The sequence below is a fragment of the Ursus maritimus genome, unplaced genomic scaffold (genome assembly GCF_017311325.1).
Source record: "Ursus maritimus isolate PB19 unplaced genomic scaffold, ASM1731132v1 scaffold_28, whole genome shotgun sequence".
In the NCBI taxonomy this organism is placed as follows: Eukaryota; Metazoa; Chordata; class Mammalia; order Carnivora; family Ursidae; genus Ursus; species Ursus maritimus.
The window spans coordinates 26,767,898-26,791,004 of NW_024425341.1; the positions used below are offsets into that span (position 1 = coordinate 26,767,898).

Consider the following 23,107-nt stretch of genomic DNA (forward strand, 5'->3'; position numbering starts at 1 on the left):
GCTAGTTCCCTGTGGGTTTGATGTTTCTGAGGAGAAGAAGGGAAATCCTCACAAGGTTAGATCTGTGCTGCTGCCAGAACCTAGAATCATAAGCTGAACAACAGTTTCCCTGAGTTACATGTGTTAAATTTGCCCAATCTTGAATTCTAATGCCTAATGTGAGGTTATGGTCATGTCCCACATTTCCTACTTTTAAAAAGTCCCCATTATCTATATTTGATTTCTTCATAACGTGCTGCTTTGACTAGTCTCATATCATTTTACCAGTTCAGAATTTACGAGGTACATTATTCTTCCCTAATTTTGTTGCAAGTAAATTTAGCTTTACCACTCCTAAATATTCTTTACATTGTAGTTCACTCCTAGGTTCTTCCAAATAGTAAACTTGCTTTAACACCCACTATGTAAAATAGAAAATTCAGGGCGCGCCTCACTGGCTGAGTCGGTGAGCAGGTGACTCTTTGATTTTGAGGTTCTAAGTTCAAGGCTTATGTCGGGTGTAGAGAATACTTAAAAATAAAATCTTTATGCAATACGTGCCCTTCTTAATACCACACAATGAATCACGGAACACTACATCAAAAACTAATGATGTGTGGTGACTCACATAACATAATAAAAATTTTTTTTAAAAACTTGATTGCTGCTGCACTATGAATGATAGAGCAAGGGAAAAAATAAAAAAAAAATCTTTAAACCAAATTCAGAAAAGTTAACTCATTATTATTGTCACATTTCCGCCCCAAGCAATGGAGAATGTCACGACCGTGAATGAGTTTCTCTTACTTGGACTGACCAGTGTTCAGGAGCTGCAGCCCTTCTTCTTTGTGATTTTCCTCGTCCTTTACTTGATAAGCTTGGTTGGAAATGGAGCTATATTGGTGATTGTGACTTTGGAGCCCAAACTCCACTCCCCTATGTATTTTTTCCTGGGAAACCTCTCTTGTCTGGATATCTGCTATTCTTCGGTGACGCTGCCCAAGGTGCTAATAACCCTCCTCTCCACTCGCAGGACCATATCTTTCCTAGGCTGCATCACGCAGCTACACTTCTTCCACTTTCTGGGCTGCTCTGAGGCCACCTTGCTGGCTATGATGGCCTTTGACCGATTCGTGGCCATCTGCTACCCACTTCGCTACACTGTCATCATGAGCCCCCAGGTGTGCGTCCTCTTGGCAGCCGTGGCCTGGCTCACCAGCTTCTTTTACGCTCTGATGCATTCTGTCATGACCGCACGCCTGAGCTTCTGCCACTCTCTGAAGCTCAATCACTTCTTCTGCGATGTGAAGCCCCTCCTGGAGCTGGCCTGTAGTAACACACTGCTCAATCAGTGGCTTCTCACCATTGTCACAGGCAGCATTGCCATGGGCGCTTTCTTCCTGACTCTTCTCTCCTACCTCTATGTCGTTGGCTTCCTTCTGTTCGAGCATCGGTCCTACAGAATGCTCCACAAGGCTCTGTCCACGTGTGCCTCCCACCTCATGGTGGTGTGTCTTTTCTATGGACCCGTGGGCTTCACATACATCCGTCCAGCCTCAGGCACCTCCATGACTCAGGACCGGATGGTGGCTGTTATCTACAGTGCAGTCACACCAGTGATGAACCCACTGATATACACTCTTAGGAATAAAGAAGTGAGGTTGGCTCTGAAGAAGATCTTTGGGAGGAAGTTTTGCTGAAAGACTGCCAGAAGCACCTCTGGGACTAATGGGACTGACATCTGATGTCCATTGAGGCAGTTGTCCCTTCCTTGTAATGAATGGTCTACTCGATTTCTATTTTTCTCTCAGGCATCTGTAGCCCTTGTCACTATGTTCTGCGCTCATTAATGTATAATCATTATTGGGTCAGTGTTTATTCATCCAGTCATTTATTTAAGAGATAGTCATTGAGCATATATTATGTCAGACAGTGTAGTAGGGACAGGAAACATAGTAGTGAGACAAATTCCACAGTCTCATGAAGCTTCAAGTTTGGTGTAACAATAAGCAAATCCGTAAGTACACATTTGACAGAGAACTAAAAGGAGGTAGGAAGGATGGGGAGAGATGAGGACAGGCACCTACAACAGAATAAAGAATTTATCTGGTCTCTGTCCTGGGTTTCTGAAATAGAGCTTCTAAAACTCTCAGAATTCCCCAAGTGACATGGTGTCTTTGTTGTTCATGAGCCACTTGGATCACACCTGGGCTTATGCTCATACGGTGACTCGTATGGCCCCAAGACAGCTTCAGGATGGGGCTGGTCCTGCTAGAAATACCAGCCATGTGGTTAGAGGTTTGAGGCTTTGAGTTATGCTGATAGCAGCCTGATCTCTAGAGAGGAGGGAGGTTGGAGGGTGAGCTCAGCCCCATGGCAATGATTCTGTCAATCCCACCTGTGCAACAAAATTTAATGAAAACTCTGGACGCCGAGGCTCCAGCAAGCTTCCTTGGTTGGCACTGCACATTCTGAACATTGTGATGGTCAGTTTTTTTTTAAATAAAGATTTTATTTATTTATTTGCCAGAGAGAGAGAGAGTGCACAAGAAGGGGAGTGGCAGGCAGAGGGAGAAGCAGACTGTCTACTGAGCAAGGAGCCTGATGCAGGACTCAATTCCAGGACCCTGGGATCATGACCTGAGCTGAAGGCAGATGCTTAACGAATGAACCACCCAGGTGTCCATGTGATGGTTAATTTTTTGTGTCAACTTGACTGGGATGTTCTCTGGGCTAAAGGATGCCCAGAGAGCTAGTAAAACATTATTGCTCTGTGTGTGCGTGCGTGTGTGTGTGTGTGTGTGTGTGTGCACGCAAACACTTGCTTCTGAAAGAGATTAGCATTTGAGTTGGTGAACTGAATAACTAGTAAAGAAGGTCCCCCTCGTGAATTGCAGGGGGCATCACACAACCCACCAAAGTCCCAAGTAGAATAAAAAGATAGAAGATGGACATCGATCTTCTCCTACCCTTGGGCATTGGTGATCCTGGTGGCCATTATGCTCAGACTGAATTATTCCACCATCTTCCTTGGTTCTCCAGCTTGCAGTTGGAAGATCATGGGACTTACTGGTCTCTATAAGTGAATGAGCCATTCCTATAATAAATATCCCCAGATAGATAGATTAGATAGTGATATATTCTGATGATTCTGCTTTTCTGGAGGGTCCTGCATAATGCAAACATCAATATGCCAGGAAGGTAACACATTTTGAGGACAAGGAATCTTTGCATTTGGGACCCTCCCAGAGTTTGTTCTATGTATCTCTCCTTCTGGCTTGTTCTGATTTGTATCCTTTTCTATGATAAAATTCTAATCATAAGTATAGTTTCCTGAGTTCTATGAGTCATTCCAGCAAATTATTACACCTAAGGATGTAGTAACCTCCAAATTTGTAGCCAGGTAGTCAGAAGCAGGGGTCTGGTGACTCCCAAACTTGTGGCTAGTGTCTGGAGGGAGGACACTCTTGTGGAGTTTGGTCTAATTCCAGGTCGTTGGTATTAGAAGTCATTATACTCTGTCTTGGTGTCCCTCTTTTACACACACACACACACACACACACACACACACACACACAAACACACACTAAATCCTTCTGTAATTCACAGCCTTAAGTAATTCTGATAGTGTGTTGATGTTAGCCGATTATAACTAAACAATTCTTGGTACATTTCCTCAGAGATGTGATTAACAGAATGTCTGTCAGACAAAATAGATGAACTTATACCAGGCAGCAAGGTTGAAATGAACATTAGGGGATCTTGACTTGCATGAATTGATGGTACTGGAAAATATATCATAAGAAAATTTCTACACAAACAACAAAGATATTGGTTGCTTGTTATGTATCAAGAATGGGTGAGTGGAAGGCTGATATAAGCCATCTTAATGGAAAATTATGATTTCTCATTCAGTTTCCAGATCTGAACCCATTCTCAAAGCCTGTCAATTCAAGGCGATGCAAGGTCCCCTTCAGGAAAGTCCTGCCATGTCATAGAAAGTTTATATGGTGGCAGTTTTCCTAGTTCTCATTCGAGAGAGACCTATGACCCTTTATCTCACTAATTACATGTTTTGGAAAGGGAAAAATGCTCATCTTTTAAGAGGTTTTGGATAGAGAGTCTAAACTAACATGAGAACAAGTAATTCCAAATATGATGATTCTCTGTTAGACTCGGGGGTGTTGTATAAAGGGCAGATGACGAAAGGGTCATTGGTCTAAATCCATCCCACAGTGAATTCTGTGTTCTCACAGGACCACCCACTCATCATTTTGAGGTCTCTGATTATGTAACTGAGTTGGCTACACCAGGCAACTATGGTTAGTGATTTGCATGAAGTTCAATAATCATTAGTAAGGAGAATCAGAAATACTTGGTCTTCACTTGAAATTACCAACAGCACACATTCATGGTCTTGTTTTGGGGCTATATTAGTTCTCTAATTCTTGTTTTTTCAAGATTTTATTTTTAAGTAGTCTCTACACCCAATGTGGGGCTCAAACCCACACCCCGAGATCAAGACTTGCACACCCCACCGACTGAGCCAACCAGGCACCCCTACTTCTCTAATTCTGTCACAAAATAGTCCAAAGGGATCTTGGCCGTCTGATAATTATGCAGAAAGTATCTCTTGTGTACCAATAACACTGTGTTAATTGCATCTACTGAGCAGGAAGTAGTGAGAGGCTCTGATAAGACTCACGTGCTTCAGAGGCAGGGACATGAACTCTCAAAGATCCATAGGCTTTCTGAGCTGATAAGGCTTTTATAAGTCTAGGGGTCTGGAGCGCATGAATACCCACTTCAATGAAAAGGACATATTATTGAGTCTTGTATCTTCTATTCTTAACTAAGATGCAACATTCTTGGTAAGCCTTCTTGGGTTTTGGAATGAGCATAAGTCAGATTTGGGGATATTCCTCAAATATTTCTTTTTCTGTTCCAGCAGTCCATTAGTTTGTTTCTAAAAGGTAAGACTGACAGTTAAGGGAAGCTTCTACAAGAAATTTCCTGAGCTCAGGGGGTCAGGCTGGTGACGATATGATCCAGAAGATACTATGGTGTTAGACGTGCCTGTGCAGATAAAAATTCTTTAGGATATCCAATAGGAGAGCTTCAGTACAAGCTCCTTGGGGCTCTAGAGTGAACTATGTCATTGGCAGCCTAGAACTGATTATGATTTCTAAAGCAGCTCCCACTGTGCTACAGCCTGAGGAGCTGGTCACAGAATCGAGCAACTACGTGAAGAAAATTTCCCTCCACAAGCTGGCTGCTCTCGGACCCATCAGGTCATAAGTTTGCATGAGTACAAAGCAACCTTTCATTCAAGAAAGTGGTATATCTGGAATAAGTTTTTTCCCCTTTACATTGATTGATTGATTATGTTCAATTAGCCAACATATAATAATACATCATTAGTTTTTGATATAGTGGTCCATGATTCATTAGTTGCATATAACACCTAGTGCTCATCACAACATGTGCTCTCCTCGCTACCCAGTGGGGTAGCTGGGTGACGGACTAAGTTTAGAGCATGTCCAGGGCCCAATAAGTATGTGAACATGTTTCCAAGACCACCCTCCCAACCTGAGTCAATTTCTTCAGTTGTACCAAAAACTGTACCTAAACTCATGACTTCACATGAGGTCTCCCTTGTGCACGTGCAGAGGAAAAAACACATTGACTCAGTTCATGGTTGAAATGCCCTGATTTGGGACACTTGTGTCGTTTAGTTGGTTAAGCAGCTGCCTTTGGCTCAGGTCATGATGGGTCCTGGGATCAAGTCCCACATCGGGCTCCCTTCCCAGCAGGGAGCCTGCTTCTCCCTCCGCCTGCCACTACCCCTGCTTGTGCGCACCCTCTCTCTCTCTGTCAGCTAAATAAATAAAATCTTAAAAAAAAAAAAAGCCCTGATTTTATTTTGAACTGAAAGCGAATTGCTACTGCACTAAAGTTCCCATTAGGGGAGTTTCTGAAAATAGTGGTGAGGGGCCATATCTCAAATGGGCAAAGATCCATACAAGGCATCTGGTCATTATTTGTCTGGAGAAGATCATGGCCCCAAGTAAGTGCTTACACAGACGCACAGGCAGCAAAGATCTTGACTGGCTGTTCATGGGATCGGAAGGGTCAGTATTGAAGGATGGGAGCCACAGGGCTCTGGAGGACACATGGTGATGGACGTACAGGAGTGTACGTGAAGTACGTGAATCTCTATGCTGAGCCTTAGTGCTCAGCGCAGCACGCGCTCCAGAGGAGAACCAAACAAGCATATTAACAGCCTAACTCCGCTGCAGGTGTCAGGCAGCTGCTGTTCCTGTGCTCAGACACTGAGTAGCTGTGGCTGCAGAGAATGAAGCTATACACAGGCCGGTGTGAGTGTTGGCTTCTCTCACCAACGTGGATATCATTACCACCCCTGCTAGTGAATGTCTGATCTCAAGCAGTGGAGCACAGCCCTAGCCGCTGGCATGGTGCCCAACCTTTAAGGGGGCAGATCAGTCTCTAGGCAGCAAGTCAGATACACTGGACTCTTTCCTGCAGGGTTCCCTCAGCACTGATATCTGACGGCTTGTAGAGGGTCTGATTAATTTCACGCGGAAGATGTGTAACACTGCCTCACGCCAAGGAAGCCACTCCACAGCACGTCTTCTGCGCCTATGATGTGTTGCCTCAGCTTCTGAGATAGGTGTCCACAGAGGGTATTTTGTGGTGGAGGAGAGGGTCCAGTCACGGGCGGGGGGGTGGAAGCATCGCCTCTCATGATCACTTGGGTGTGTTGTGTCACTGTCTCATAATTTTGAGTGTAGTGGAGCTAGGGTGCCTTTTTCCAAGGAGGGTGTGATGCTTCCCCCCGGGAGATACAAGCCACAAGCTATGGCTGCTACCTCGTCATTTGTCACTCTTCACGTGATTTATCAGTCGGCGGTAGTGAAAACTGCCTTTGATCTTCACCAGTGGTCAGAGCTCCTGCTGCATAATGGGTTCCAGAGGCAGTATGTCTGGAATTCAGGGGACCCTGTGGGACGTCTCTGGTGCCCTCATGACAGATTTTAACCAAGAGCGGGAAGAATTAGTAGCCATAGGCTGACAAAGTCATAACCAGAGGCTCAGGGCCCTCAGATTAAAACACTACAAAACCCAGATGAGTGGAAGTACTGGCCAAGGGTTAAGGGGATTTAGAATAGTGGTAGAGGAAGGAAATGATAAATATCAATTATGACATAAGGCTCAGCTACAGTAGTGGAGACCATATTTCATCCCATAAATCCTTCTTTTGTTATTATATTTCCCCTAGAAATTGGTGCCCCGCTTGTATTCTGAAGCATTACTGGAGAGGAGTTGAAGTGAGAAGCTTACGACAGTGGGGCCAGGGCGCAGTGGCAGGTCCTGCAAGTTCTCTGCCCATGATCTTTCAGAAACCATTCCTATTTTCATGCACACCACCTTGCTGCTTTCTTTAACTCCCAATAGCCAGTTACTCCATCTTTTTGTCAGGAGATCAACCATAGACAGCCAGAACCTGCATATCCTGTGTGTTAATAGAACTAGAAACGTCGGGGAATTTGCATTCCACTGGGGGTAAGCATTAACCAAGGACTGACGGCTTTGGGAGTATAAACACTCCAGTTCCTTTGGTCCCTGACTGGGGTACCTCTGAGCTATGGCTCTCACTGACTCTAGAGGACATTTGTGGCACTGAAGCAAAACTCTATTCCTTAAGCTATTGCTTTATATCACACCTTTGATTAGTCTATTTTCCTGTGATATCTCTTTCCCACTCCCTTGAAAGTTTCCCGGGAGCAGTTACTGGTACATAGTACTTGTGATTACCATATTGTAATTACTAGTTTCAGTAATTACAGTGCTATACGATGCCGTTACCTCAATTTTACAGTAGTGAAAGCCAGACACTGCAGATGTTAAACAAGCAGCCCAAAGTGAATGAAGCCCATCATTCACTGGGGGTGATGGAGTTAGGATTTCAAACCCAGGCATCCTGACGGCAGATGCTGAGCTCTGTCTGAGGCATTATGCTGACGGCACCGTCTCTTGTGTCCAAACCCTGGAGAGTCCACAGAAGCTGGAAAGCATGGAATCATGCAACTTTGGAATTTCACTAGTTTAATCCAGACTGTTTAGTGACAGTGAAAAGGAAGGTCTTTAGCGCGGGAAGTCGGAAGCTCTCTCTGGGACAGGGGAGCTAGGAATCTGTTCAGGGGTATTCCCGTTGCAGCCACAGAGCCCAGCTGAGACCGGTTGTGTTGCAGGTTTTCATTTCCCGAGACATGAGCGGAGCTGCAGTGTGCTGATGAGGGCATCTGCGTTGTGCAGAGGGGCAGCGTTTTGCGGTTTCCATGCAACGGGATGGCTTGAGAGCAGGATGTTACCATCAGCCACAAGGCCTCATTAGAAAGAAAGCGAGTGATGCATCATACGATCAGGTATTACAAGGTCACGCTAGCACAAGGTCATCCTACTTAATTGTGTGCAGTGTTGAGACTACTTACTCTGAAGAGATCTGTAGCCACACTAAACTCGTCTCAAGACATTTTCCAAAAATTACAGCATTTCTAAAACTACCTTGTTGTTAAGAAAAGTCTGAATCCATTTCTGCTTCTGCGGGGAAGACTGCATAACAAGGAGCTTTGACACTTTTCAGAGGAAATCCTCCTAGAGAAATGGGTGAAGATTCAGACTTACAGTTACAAATAAGTCTGGGACGTCATGGACAGCATGTGACTACAGTTAACAATACTGTCCTGCTTACTTGAACATTGAAAAGAGAGTAATACTTAGAAGTTTTAAACACAAGAAAAAAAAACTGGTAACTATGTGCAATATTGATAGTTAACTAAACTTATTTAAAAATTTATACCAATATCAAATCATTGTGTTGTATACTAAAAATAAAACACTGTTATATATCAATTATATGTCAGTAAAAATCCCAAGAATCTATGTAATATCAAGCAACTTATACATATTAATAATAACTGATAGAAGGGGCTTTCCATTCTTTTTTTTTATTTAAGATTTTATTTATTTATTTGACAGAGAGAGAGACAGCCAGCGAGAGAGGGAACACAAGCAGGGGGAGTGGGAGAGGAAGAAGCAGGCTCATAGCAGAGGAGCCTGATGTGGGGCTCGATCCCATAACGCCAGGATCACGCCCTGAGCCGAAGGCAGACGCTTAACCGCTGTGCCACCCAGGCGCCCCTGGGGGGCTTTCTATTCTTAGTATCCTGTCAAACCATCTGCTATAAACACAGGCACAGAGATCAGCAAGGAAACAAAATCTTCAATAAATGGTGCTGGAAAACGGGACAGCCACATGTAGAAGAATGAAACTAGGCCACGCTCTCACACCATACACAAAGATAAACTCACAATGGATGAAAGACCTCAATGTGAGACAGGAATCCATCGAAATCCTAGAGGAGAACACAGGCAGCAACCTCTTCGACCTATGCTGTAGGAACTTCTTGCTACACACGTCTCCAAAGGCAAGGGAAACAAAAGCAAAAGTGAAGTATTGGGACTTCATCAAGATAAAAAGCTTCTGCACAGCCAAGGAAACAGTCAACAAAACTAAAAGGCAACCTACGGAATGGGGGAAGATATTTACAAATGACACATCAGATAAAGGACTAGATTTCAAGATCTATAAAGAACTTATCAAACTCATTAAGGAGGGCACATGATGTGATGAGCCCTGGGCGTTATATGCAACCAATGAAGTGTTGAACATTACATCAAAAACTAATGATGTACTATATGTTGGCTAATGGAACATAAAAAAAACTTACCAAACTCAACACCCAAAAAACAAAGAATCTAGTCAAGAGATGGGCAGAAGACATGAACAGACACTTCTCCAAAGAAGACACACAAATGGCCAACAGACACATGAGTAAATGCTCCACATCACTTGGCATCAGGGAAATACAAATCAAAACCACAATGAGATCCACTTTGGTGGGGAGGAGGCAAGATGGTGGGCAAGGAGGGCACCCCATTTCAACTGGTCCCTTGAATTTAGCTGGATATCTACCAAATCATTTTGAACTCCCACAAAGTCAGCCTGAGATGTAAGAATATATATCTGGATCTCTGCAAGCAGAAAAACTACTGTTTTATGCGATAGGACATGCAGAGTTGTGACTCTATGGGGAGCTATCAGAAGATAAACAGAAGGGGGAGGAGCCTCCATAAGCCAGAGCCTGGAAACTGATATAACATCAGAGCACAAAATTGGAACACTGAGAAATCTGCTCTAGGGAGAGACATCCCTCTCTGAAAGGGGCTCTGGAAATGGAAAGCCAGAATTCTATGTAGTGCATTATGGTCTTGGGATACAAGGAGCTGCAGAGTGAAAGGGGGTCCCTGAACCAGTAGAGTACACGAGCACTGGAGCCAGGAAGCAGGTTATGGTCAGTGAGCCCAGGAATGGACTCTCAGCCTGGATTGCCACAAACCTCCAGCGGGGCTGGTGGATAATCCCTCTTCTCTTGGGCAGCCTGAAAAAATCTGGAACCTACACCTGTGACGGGGCAAAAACTCGCAGAGCGGTAGTGGTCCAGGAAGGGCTTAAGAGTGGCGCTCAGACTTGATCAAGGAGCTTCGGTGCATACGTGAGCCTGTGGCTGCTGGAGGCTTTAGAATCACAAAGGGCCGAGACTCTCCCAGGCCCGAAAACACTTCTGAGAGGATTGCTGTGGGCACACACAGCCAGGAGGCTGTGGTTTTCAGCGTTGCAGGCAGAACTGGAGACTGTTTGCCCTGGAGGGTTTATTAAAGAGGGCAGACTGAGATTTTTCTGCTCTGGGCCAGAGGTTTGGCCATGGCCATTTATGCTCTGACCCTCTGAAGAGGAGCAGAAAGCCCCCGGGGAACAAGAGCCACACAGAAAGCCAGTTTCCACTGAGCCCCTCCCCCTGACAGGGGCGGGGCAACCCCGCCCAGGCAGGGTTACCTGAGAAACAGGGGGCAGGCCCCTCCCCCAGAAGACAGGTTGGAAGAATAGGTGGATGACAATCCTATGGATCCCATAAGACTGTAAAATCCCAACGCCAGGGGAAAATTGTATATTGAGCTCCAGGTGTGGCCTCATGACTTGTTTATTTTTCATATAAAATTCTCCTTTTCTTTTTATTTTTTCTATTTTTCTTTTATGCTTTTTCTCGATTTTTTCCTTTTACCTTCTCAATTCAACTAGATATTTATTATATAAACTTATATTTCATAGCACAATATCTTGTATTTTTCACACATATATTTTTATAGATACATTCTTCATTGTAGTCCTTTTTTCACTATTCGATTTTACCTTCACATATATACAAGTTTTACTTTATGATTTTTAAAAAAGATTTTATTTATTTATTTGACAGAGATAGAGACCAGCGGGAGAGGGAACACAGCAGGGAGAGTGGGAGAGGAAGAAGCAGGCTCCCAGCGGAGGAGCCTGATGTGGGGCTGGATCCCAGAACGCCGGGATCACGCCCTGAGCCGAAGGCAGATACTTAACCGCTGTGCCACCCAGGCGCCCCTACTTTCCTTATGATTTTTGAACGTAGTGTCCTCTAACACACAGACCAAAATACACCCAGGAACAACTGAAGCACCCTATTTTGTCCATACAGAGATTATAGCCCCTTAGAAAGGGGCTTTCTAAATTTTTAAAAAAATTTTAAATGTTATTCTTGCACTTCATTTTTCAGTGGTGGCTTCGGACCACTCTGGATTTTGCTAGTGTGCATCTTGCTTTGGTTGTGGTTGATATTTTGGACTCTGCTCATGTACTCAACCATCCCTTGACAGAATGACTAGGAGGAGGAACTCTCAACAAAGAAAAGAAACAAAGACAATATCTTATGCCACAAAACTAATGGATATGAATATAAGCAAGATGTCAGAGATAGAATTCAGCATAGCAATCGTAAAGTCAAGAGCTAGGCTTGAAAAAAAAGATTAGTGAAAAGATAGGATCTCTAAGAGCAGAAATGAGAACTAATCAGGATGAACTAAAAAAATGCTATGAATGAGATGCAGTCTAAACTGGATATTCTAACTGCCAAAGTAAAGGAGGCAGAAGAGAAAATTGGTGATCTAGAAGATAAGCTGATGAAAAGGAAGGAAGTTGAGGAAAACAGAGATAGGCTGCTAGTAGCACATGAAGAAAGGATTGGAGAGATTAATGATACCATGAAACATTCCAATATCAGAATTATTGGGATCCCTGAGGAGGTGGAGAGAGGGCTAGAAGGTATATTTGAGCAAATCATAGCTGAAAACTTCCCTAATCTAGGGGAAGGAAAGAAGCATTCGAGTCCAAGAAACAGAGAGGACCCCTCCCAAAATCAATAAAAATAGATCAACGCCCAGACATATAATAGTGAAGCTTACAAATTTTACAGCCAAAGAAACTATCCTGCGAATAGCCAGGGAAAAGATGTTCCTTACATATGGAGGGAGGAACATCAGAATCACATCAGACCTGTCCACAGAAACCTGGCAAGCCAGAAAGGGCTGGCAAGACATATTCAGGGTACTAAATGAAAATAACATGCAGCCAAGAATATTTTATCCAGCAAGGCTGTCATTCAGAATGGATGGAGAGAAGAGCTTCCAGGACAGGCAGAAACTGAACGAATATGTGACCAGCAAGCCAGCCCTGCAAGAAATATTAAGGGGGATACTGTAAGTAAAGAAAGACTCCAGGAGTCACATAGACCAGAAAGAAATAGAGACAATCTATAGAAACAGGGACTTTATAGGCAATATAATGGCACTAAATTCATATCTTTCAATAGTTACTCTGAATGTAAATGGGATGAATGCTCCCACAAAAGGACACAGAGTGGCAGATTGGGTAAAAAAGCAGGGCCACATATGCTGTCTACGAGAGACTCATTTTGAGCCTAAAGACACCTCAAGATTGAAAGTGAGGGGATGGAAAACCATTTACCACCCAAATGGACCTCAAATGAAAGCCGGTGTAGCAATCCTCATATCAGACAAATTAGATTTTAAACCAAAGACCATAGTAAGAGATACAGAGGGACGCTATATCATACTTAAAGGGTCTATCCAATAAGAAGATCTAACAACTGTAAATCTATGCCCCCCACAGGGGAGCATCCAATTATATAAACCAATTAATAACCAAGAAAAAGAAATATATTGATAATAATACATTAGTAGTAGGAGACCTCAACATTCCACTCATAGCAATGGACAGAACATCCAAGCAGAAGACCAACAAAGAAACAAGAGCTTGGAATGATGCATTGAACCAGATGGACTTCATAGATATATACAGAACAATCCACCCTAAAATAACAGAATTCTCATTCTTCTCAAGTGCACACGGAACATTCTCCAGAATAGACCACATACTGGGTCACAAATCAGGTCTTAACTGATTTAAGGTGATCTCAAAAGATTGAGATGATTCCCTGCATATTTTCAGACCACAATGCTTTGAAACTGGAACTCAATCACAAGAAAAAAATTGGAAGGAACTCAAAGACTTGGAAGTTAAAGAGCACCCTGCTAGAGGACGAATGGGTCAACCAAGAAATTAAAGAAGAACTTAAAGAATTCATGGAAACCAGTGAGAATGAAAGCACAATTGGTCCAAAACCTATGGGATACTGCAAAGGCAGTCATAAGAGGAAAATCCAAGCCTCTCTAAAAAAAATTAGAAAAATCCCAAATGCACAAGCTAATCCAACACCATTTATTAAAGAGAGTGCTTTCTCCATTGTGTATTCTTGGCTCCTTTGTCATAAATGAATTTATCATATTTGCATGGGTTTATTTCTGGACTCTCCATTCTATTCCATTGATTTGTGTGCTTGTGTTTATGCTAATATCATACTGTTTCTCTAACTTTGTAGTATACTTTGAAATCGAGACGTGATGTTGTCCAGCTTTGTTCTTTTTTATTAAGATTGCTTTGGCCATTTAGGGTCTTCTGCAGTTCCACAAGAATTTTAGAGTTGCTTGTTCTATTGTGAAAAATGCCACTGGAATTTTGGTATTTGAGAAATATGGTATTACATACCAGGGGCGGCTATGTAGGGGAAAGCTCATGCTAGAAGAATTGACTGCTATTTAATTAAAAAATAAAAATGAATTAAAAACTCATTATTTCATATCATCTCTCTTCTCATAAAGATGACAAATATATGTAGACATGAATGTAAAAAGTAAGTTTTAAATATTTGGAAAGATCTTTAGGAGAATATATTCGTGGTACTAGAAAATCAAAATCAATGAGGAAAAGTGGCTATCTTTGGACCACTTGCAATTAAGGGAAAAATGTGTATGAAAGAGACATTATTAATAAAGGTGAAAATAAGACAAAATAAGAAAAGATATTTACTATACATACAGCCAAAAAGGTAAAATTAGCATCCAGAAAATACAAAACATTCTTTCTAATTCAAAGGAAATTACATATGGCTTTTTTTATGTTGAGGTACATTCCCTCAATATCCATTTTTTCTGAGAGTTTTTATTATAAGTAGATGTTGACTCTTGTCAAGTGCTTTTTCTGTGTCAGTTGAGATGGTCACATGATTTTTGTTTTTTAAAGACTTTATTTCTTTGTTTGACAGAGACAGACAGCAAGACAGGGAACACAAGCAGGGGGACAACTAAGAAGTTGTTATTTTTGTTGTTGTTGTTGTTGTTTCTTTCTTTTTAACTGCAATTCAATTAGCCAACATATAGTACATAGTGTCAGATGTAGGGTTTAGTCATATCACATGCTCATCACCCAGTTACCCCATCCCCCCACCCACCTCTCCTTCCACAATCCTCAGTTTGTTTCCTAGAGTCAAGAGTTTCTCATGGTTTGTCTCCCTCTCTGATTTCTTCCCATTCAGTTTTCCATCCTTTCCTCTAAGATCCTTTGCACTGGTTCTTATATTCCACATGAGTGAAACCATATGATAATTGTCTTTCTCTGTTTGACTTATTTCACTCAGCATAGTACCCTCCAGTTCCATCCATGTCGATGTAAATGGTAGGATTTCATCCTTTCTGATGGTGGAGTAATAATCAATTGTATATATAGATATATGCCACATCTTTTTTTATCCATTCATCTGTCGATAGACACCTGGGCTCTTTCACAGTTTGGCTTTTGTGGACATTGCTGCTATAAACATTGGGGTGCAGATGCTCCTTCGGATCACTATAGTTGAATCTTTGGGGTATATACCAGCTAGTAAAATTGCTGGGTCATAGGGTGGCTCATTTTTAACATCTTGAGGAACCTCCAAACTGTTTTCCAGAGTGGCTGTACCAGCTTGCATTCCCATCAACAGTGTAAGACTGTTCCCCTTTCTCCACATCCTTGCCAACATTTATTGTTTCCTGACTTGTTCATTTTAGCCATTCTGACTGGTGTGAGGTGGTATCTCACTGTGATTTTGATTTGTATTTCCCGGATGCTGAGTGATGTGGAGCATTTTCTTATTATTTTTTTATTTATTTATTTTTTTTAATTCTAATTTTTTTTTATTAATAATGATTTTTTATTATATTATGTTAGTCACCATACAGTACATCCCCGGTTTTCGATGTAAGGCTCGATGATTCATTAGTTGTGTATAACACCCAGTGCACCATGCAATATGTGCCCTCCTTACTACCCATCACCGGTCTATCCCATTCCCCCACCCCCCTCCCCTCTGTAGCCCTCAGTTTGTTTCTCATAGTCCATAGTCTTTCATGTTTCATTCCCCCTTCTGATTACCCCCCTTTTTTTTTTCCCCTCTTTGTGGACATTGCTGCTATGAACATTGGGGTGCATATGGCCCTTCTCTTCACTACGTCTGTATCTTTGGGGTAAACACCCAGTAGTGCAATGGCTGGATCATAGGGTAGCTCAATTTTTAACTTTTTAAGGGACCTCCACACTGTTTTTCAGAGTGGTTGTACCAACTTGCATTCCCACCAACAATGTAGGAGGGATCCCCTTTCTCCACATCCTCTCCAACAATTGTTGTTTCTTGCCTTGTCTATTTTTGCCATTCTAACTGGCGTAAGGTGGTATCTCAGTGTGGTTTTGATTTGAATTTCCTTGATGGCTAATGATTTTGAACATTTTTTCATGTGTCTGTTAGCCATTTGTATGTCTTCATTGGAAAAGTGTCTGTTCATATCTTCTGCCCATTTTTTGATTTGTTTATTTGTTTCTCGTGTATTGAGTTTGAGAAGTTCTTTGTAGATCTTGGATACCAGTCCTTTATCTGTAGTGTCATTTGCAAATATATTCTCCCATTCCGTGGGCTGCCTCTTAGTTTTTCTGACTGTTTCCTTGGATGTGCAGAAACTTTTAATCTTGATGAAGTCCCATAAATTCATTTTATCTTTTGTTTCTCTTGCCTTTGGGGATGTGTCATGAAAAAGGTTGCTTTGGCTGATGTCGTAGAGGTTGGAGCATTTTCTTATTTGTCTTTGGCCAATTTGTATCTTCTTTGGAGAAATGTCTGTTCATGTCTTCTGCCCATTTCTTGACTGGATTCTTTGCTTTTTGGGTGTTGAGTTTGATAAGTTGTTTATAGATCTTGGATTCTAGCCCTTTATCCATAATGTCATTTGCAGATATCTTCTCCCATTCTGTGGTTTGCCTCTTAGTTTTGTTGACTGTTTCCTCTGCTGCTCAAAAGCTTTCCATCTTGATGAAGCCCCAATAGTACATTTTGGTTGTTTCTCTTTTCCATTTGACATTTCTTAAGTTAAATCATGCACCCTTTCTGTATCCAAATGGCTCAGTTTAAACTTTATCATCCTTTGGTTTCTTAATATATTTCTCTAAATGATGACACAATTTGTATCCATTCACTGTTAGAATTTTTAAGGATATGAGTTGTGTCTTATTCTTATTATGTATTTTCTTTTCTTTACTTTTTTAGTGAACATCACAGGCTCTGCCACAACTTTTATTTCACATTAGACGTAGCAAAATGGTCTCATAAGTACACCAACAAAATGAAAACAATTATTTATTGAAAGAGAAAAATAGAATAATCCTTTGAGAGGAGTTCCCAAGACATCTGTGCCTGAGACCTCACTAGGGGGAGTCAGAGGGGATTCAGCTTGTTTGTTTTGTGGTCAGAAAGGGAAGGAGGGCAAAGTCTCTTGTGATGTATTCTACACTTAGATATGAGATGTTTGTCATATAAGACTTTGAGCAGCGAAAGCTTTTTGCTTATTTTATTCAAAGAGATAATCAATATATTACAGCACTGATTCTTGGATTTCCTTATGCTCCAAAAATACATATTTAATTCAAGGTGTGTATAGAAGAGAGTAAAGAGTAGGGTGAATTCACAGTTAGAATGTAGAATGAAAGAGATTAGATTAGGAGTTTGTTTTTTGTTTTTGTTTTTTTTTTAACAGAAAGGGATTGAGACCATCAGAAAGAGTGAGTGGGAGAAACTGGGAAATCTCTTCGAATTTAGATTGTTAAAATGACAGAAAGGAACAAGCAGGCTTGTGGAACAAATCTTTTGCTGGAAAAGCTTCAAATTTTTTGATTTGTTTAATTATTAATTTTTTGTTTAAGGGCATATACCTGCATATATGCATTTACCCTGTGTGTTTGTGAGTGTGTGTGTGTGTGTGTGTGTGTGTGTGCAAATGACTAAGTACAGTGCATAGAGGGCTGCCTTGTTTAATTTAACATTCCCATGTACTTAAAATTATTTAACTAGTCGCCTTTGGTCATTTAGCTGGTCTGTGGTCTTGTAATGCTTAAATGAATATAATGTTTGGCATTTGCAGACACATCTGAAGAGCAGTCTAGGAAGTGGAAGTGCTAGTTGAGAGTCTGTGAGATTTTTGTATTTGATAGTTTTTGCCAAATTGTCTCAGATGTTAAATCAATTGGCATTCCTACCTGGTGTATCTGTGCCACCCTCAAGCAAATATGTCTTGACAAACATTTTGATTTTTGTCAAAGTTGCATATCATTGTATTTTCATTTAAATTTCTGTTTAACATATTTGTATATTTTTTGCCGATTAAAACATTCTGTTATGGTTTCAGTTGCTTCCATTAGGAACAGTACAGAATAACTTTCCTATTTTTCACTACAAACACTTTTTCAGATGACATATATTCTGTTGAGAAAACTTGATTTTCTTTTTTTTTCTGTGTTGTTTTCTTTTCTTCTTTTTAGTGTGTTCAGTTGGCCACTGTATAGTACATTGTTTGTTTTTGATGTAGTGTCCGGTGATTCATTAGTTGTGTATAATGCCCAGTGCTCATCACAACACGTGCCCTCCTTAATACCCATCACCTGGTTACCCCATCCCCCACCCCCTCACCTCTGAAACCTTCAGTTCGTTTCCCACGGTCCATAGTCTCTCATAGTTCCTCTCCCTCTCTGATTTCTCCCCCTTCAGATTTCCCTCCCTTCCCCTGTGGTCCTCCGTGTTCTTGCTTAAGTTTCACGTATGAGTGAAACCATCTGGCTTGTTTTCTTACTGTACTGTCATGTGGCTGCAGACGTTTCCCTACTTATTGTTCACATATGAGTAAATTGGATTTGGGGGGAACAAGTTACCTGCAGGTGGTTTGTATGGAAAAAGGGAAGGGACCCCTTCCCCAGGTGCCTGGCTCACTGGTCCCCCTTCTGCCACACTTGTAATGTCCATGCACTAACATGCTTTCCCCTTCACTTTGATACTGTCTGCACCCCCAGCTTGCCCTTTCTGAAGCTCCCAAGAAAGTCACAGTCAGTGTGAGGCACTGCCTTTTTGAGACTGATTATTTCTGCTGTTTTCAACGTTCTGCTACTAAGACTTCTCAGTGCAGTGGGGTTTCCACCCTGCCGCTGGGATGCCCAGGTGACCACTGATTCATATGCCCTCTGCCTGCACACTATTTGAAGTTTGTGGCTTTTTAAAAATGTCTTCTAGTTTCATGGAGGTTTAGGTTGTGGGGAACTTTATTATTATTATTTTAGAATACACTGAGGAGAGTCAAGTCTATTGCTGTGCTTCTACCAGTACCCAGAAATATTTCAGTTCTTACAAATATGGCAGATGGACCCATCAGATATATTAATTTTAATGCTATCAATGAAGCTGACATTGAGTCCCGTTCTCTCTCTCTCTTTTTTTTATTATGTTATGTTAGTCACCATACAGCACATCCTTAGTTTTTGATGTAGTGTTCCATGATTCATTGTTTGCGTATAACACCCAGGGCTCCGTGTGAAACGTGCCCTCCTTAAAACCCATCACTGGGCTAGCCCATCCCCCACCCCCACCTCTCTGAAACCCTCAATTTGTTTCCCAGAGTCCATAGTCTTTCATGGTTTACCTCCCCCTCTGATTTCTCCCGTTCGTTTTTGCCTTTCTTCTCCTAACGTCCTCCATGCTATTGCTTATGTTCCACATGTAAGTGAAACCATATGATAATTGTCTTTCTTTGCTTGACTTATTTCACTTAGCATAATCCTCTCCAGTTCCATCCATGTCAGTGCAAATGGTGGGTATTCATCCTTTCTGGTGGCTGAGTAATATTCCATTGTATATATGGACCGCAGCTTTATCCATTCATCTGTTGAAGGGCATCTCAGCTCCTTCTACAGTTTGGCTATTGTGGACAATGCTGCTATGAACATTGGGGTGCATGTGGCCCTTCTTTTCACTACATCTGTATCTTTGGGGTAAATACCTAGTAGTGCAATTGCTGGGTCGTAGGGTAGCTCTATTTTTAATGTCCTGAGGAACTTCCATATTGTTTTCCAGAGTGGCTGCCCCAGCCTACATTCCCACCAACAGTGTAAGATGGATCCCCTTTCTCTACATCCTCACCAACATGTGTTGTTTCCTGACTTGTTAATTTTTGCCATATCTTACTTTTTAAAATGTATTCATTAGATATCTGCATTTCTTCCATATGGGCTGTTCTTTGGGTTCGGCTTAGCATTCTGAATATGCTTCTTACTTCTGTATACTACATACATCACAGTGACCAGACTTTCTCACATATTGCTGTCTTCCTTAATTATGTTGCAAATGAATTCAATTTTAACATTGCTAAGCATTTTTCTCACCACAGATGACCCTTATAAACTTGCAGACAAAAAAAATTGTTTCATTTAACCCATACATTGTATGGAACAGTTTTGCTAATTATCAGCTATTTTTCTCCTTAAAGCCATGGAGAACATCACTGCAGTGAATGAGTTTATTTTGCTGGAACTGACCTCCGTGCGAGAGCTACAGCCTGTAATCTTTATGACTTTCCTCATTCTGTACATGACTGATCTTCTTGGAAATGGGTCCATATTAGTGATTGTCATCTCAGAGCCAAGACTCCACTCCCCTATGTATTTTTTCCTGGGAAACCTCGCTTGTCTGGATATCTGCTATTCTTCGGTGACACTGCCGAAGCTAATGTCAACCCTCCTCTCCACTCGCAGGACCATATCTTTCCTAGGCTGCATCACGCAGCTGCACTTCTTCCACTTTCTGGGCTGCACTGAAGCCATCTTGCTGGCCATTATGGGCTTTGATCGATTCGTGGCCATCTGCTACCCACTTCGCTACACTGTCATCATGAGCCCCCAGGTGTGCGTCCTCTTGGCAGCCGTGGCCTGGCTCACCAGCTTCTTTTACGCTCTGATGCATTCTGTCATGACCGCACGCCTGAGCTTCTGCCATTCTCTGAAGCTCAACTACTTCTTCTGTGATGTGAAGCCACTCTTAGAATTGGCTTGTGGTGACATACAGCTCAATCAGTGGCTCATTTTCATGGTCACTTGCAGCTTAGCTATGGCGGCATGCTTCCTCACGCTCCTGTCCTATTTCTACATCATTGGCTTTCTTCTGCTCAAGAGCCAGAACTGCGGGGTGCTCCGCAAGGCTCTGACCACCTGTGGCTCCCACTTCATGGTGGTGTCTCTCTTTTATGGAACCGTGGGGTTCACCTACATTCCCCCGACCTCCGCAGGCTCCGTAATACAGGAACGGTTTGCAGCTGTCACACACACTACTGTCACCCCGGCTCTGAATCCACTGATATACACCCTTAGGAACAAGGAGGTGGCTTTGGCTCTGAGGAGATTGTTTGGGAGGAAGCTGAAGAAAGTCACTGACAACACTAGAAGAAGCCAAAATTGTATGTTATTCTTATCACGTTTATTTTCTCATCCGTAATCAACTGATACATTTCTTGAATTTTATTTTCCTTCCAGTAATTTGTGCCATTGGTAGCTATGTTCTTCATGTATATGATTCCAATTACTCTTTACGTAGTCATTCATTCACTTGAAATATTTTGCGGAAGATTTTACGGTGGAAAAGACCCATGAATACGTGAAATGAGGATGTGGATCTTGGTTCAGTTGAGGGGCCGACAATGCAAAGATGAATAAGTAAATGCACCTCTCTTTCAGAAAGTAAAACATGGGAAATGAGGAAGAATCAGCTCACCAAGGTGAGCATTCCCTGGAGTGGCTGGGTCAATGAAAGTTTCGCTAAGAAATGACATTTGAGCAGAATGTAGAAGGAAGTGAGGAAGAGTGATGTGGGTGCATGAGGACGTAGCATTGTATTCAGAAACAATAGCAAGTGAGGGGCCCCTGGGTGGCTCAGTTGTTAAGTATCTGCCTTCGGCTCAGGACATGATCCCGGCGTTATGGGATCGAGCCCCGCATCAGGCTCCTCCGCTATGAGCCTGCTTCTTCCCCTCCCACTCCCCCTGCTTGTGTTCCCTCTCTCGCTGGCTGTGTCTATCTCTGTCAAATAAATAATCTTAAAAAAAAAAAAAAAAAGAAACAATAGCAAGTGAAAAAACGTTGGTGTACGGGGTGCTTCCTGTATGTGAGGGACAGCAAGACGCCCAGGGTGCCTGGTGCTGTCCGGGAAATGAGGGTAGCGAGGTGTAGGTAGCCATGCCATGGGCATCATGTCGGCCATCTGAAGGCTTCAGCACACACTCTGGGTGATACAGCATCTGAAGGAAAACAGACTTGAACTAACTTGGGTGGTGAAAGAGCACAATGTCCAGAACACAGAACGGGGGTCAAGGAGTCAGGTAGGATTCCCATATAATCCTTTGCGTAAGAGCTGCCAGCAAGTTAAGTTAACTTCTACATACATTTTGAACACAAAACCTTCAGTATTTGCTGGTAGCTTAGATGTGTAGTGTGAAGAGGCATCAAGTATGGTTACCAGTTGTTATTTATCTATGTGAACGCCAAGGAATGCTGGGAGTATAGATAAATTGGGCTAGGAGCATAACAAGGTGTGATAAAGGTTTTGATTTGCTTTTCTCATGGTGGGAGTGGCTGGAATTGTTTTCCTTCCCATTAATTAGTCCTCTTTACAAATTAGAAATGAAGCACAGAAAGTATTTGTCTGAAGTAGAAGCCATATTTTATCAGATATACTTGATGTGATTATCACAAAGGTATAACAGTCTGTGTGCTGGCCCACGAGATACTACTGATGTAAAAATCATCATTAAAGTTAAGAGAAGTGAAAAATTCTTAAATATTTTCTTTTGATCTTTTTTTCTTTCAGTTTTATTTAGATATAATTGACATACAGCACTGTGTAAGTGTAAGCTGTGCAGTATAATGACTTGACATACATATATTGTGAAGGGATTATCATAATAAGTTTATTGGTATCCATCATGTTATATAAATTTCGTTCTATGAATAAAATAAATATTCTTTTCCTTGTGATGAATATTTTTAGAATCTACTCTCTTAGCACCCTTCAAATAAACCACCCAGCAGTGGTAGCTATAGTCATAGTGTTCTGTATTACAACCCCAGTACTTATTTATCTAAATAGTTGAAGTTTGTACCCTTTGTCCACCTTCACCCAATTCACTCACCCTATCCCCCACCTCTGGTAACACATATCTGATCTATTCTTATGAGTTTGATTTTTAAATTTTAGATTCCACATATAAATGAAATCATGCAGTATATGTCCTCTGTGTGACTTACTTCACTGAGCATAATACCATCAAAGTCCACCCATGTTGTTGCAAATGGCAGGATTGCCTTCTTCTTTATGACTGAATATCATTCCATTGTGTGTATACACCATGTATTCTTTATCCATCATCTGTT

At 41.8% G+C, this 23,107-nt stretch overlaps 2 protein-coding genes across 2 annotated transcripts; both read left to right on the forward strand.

Moving 5' to 3' along the window:
- The first annotated feature begins 749 nt into the window (after positions 1-749).
- Positions 750-1,679, forward strand: LOC103679368 (olfactory receptor 12D3-like). The gene has a single exon (XM_008708887.1). The coding sequence runs from the start codon at positions 750-752 to the stop codon at positions 1,677-1,679; it is 930 nt and encodes a 309-aa protein (XP_008707109.1).
- Positions 1,680-20,177: 18,498 nt separating this feature from the next.
- On the forward strand, positions 20,178-21,205 carry LOC103679351 (olfactory receptor 12D3-like). Its single transcript, XM_008708861.1, has one exon. It carries the CDS (start codon positions 20,178-20,180, stop codon positions 21,174-21,176), a length of 999 nt encoding a protein of 332 aa, XP_008707083.1. The 3' UTR covers positions 21,177-21,205.
- The last annotated feature ends 1,902 nt before the right edge of the window (positions 21,206-23,107 follow it).

What these genes read in the sequence shown, in the direction of transcription:
- LOC103679368 (XM_008708887.1), top strand. Translation starts at nt 750, where the DNA reads ATGGAGAATGTCACGACCGTGAATGAGTTTCTCTTACTTGGACTGACC.
- LOC103679351 (XM_008708861.1), top strand. Translation starts at nt 20,178, where the DNA reads ATGGAGAACATCACTGCAGTGAATGAGTTTATTTTGCTGGAACTGACC.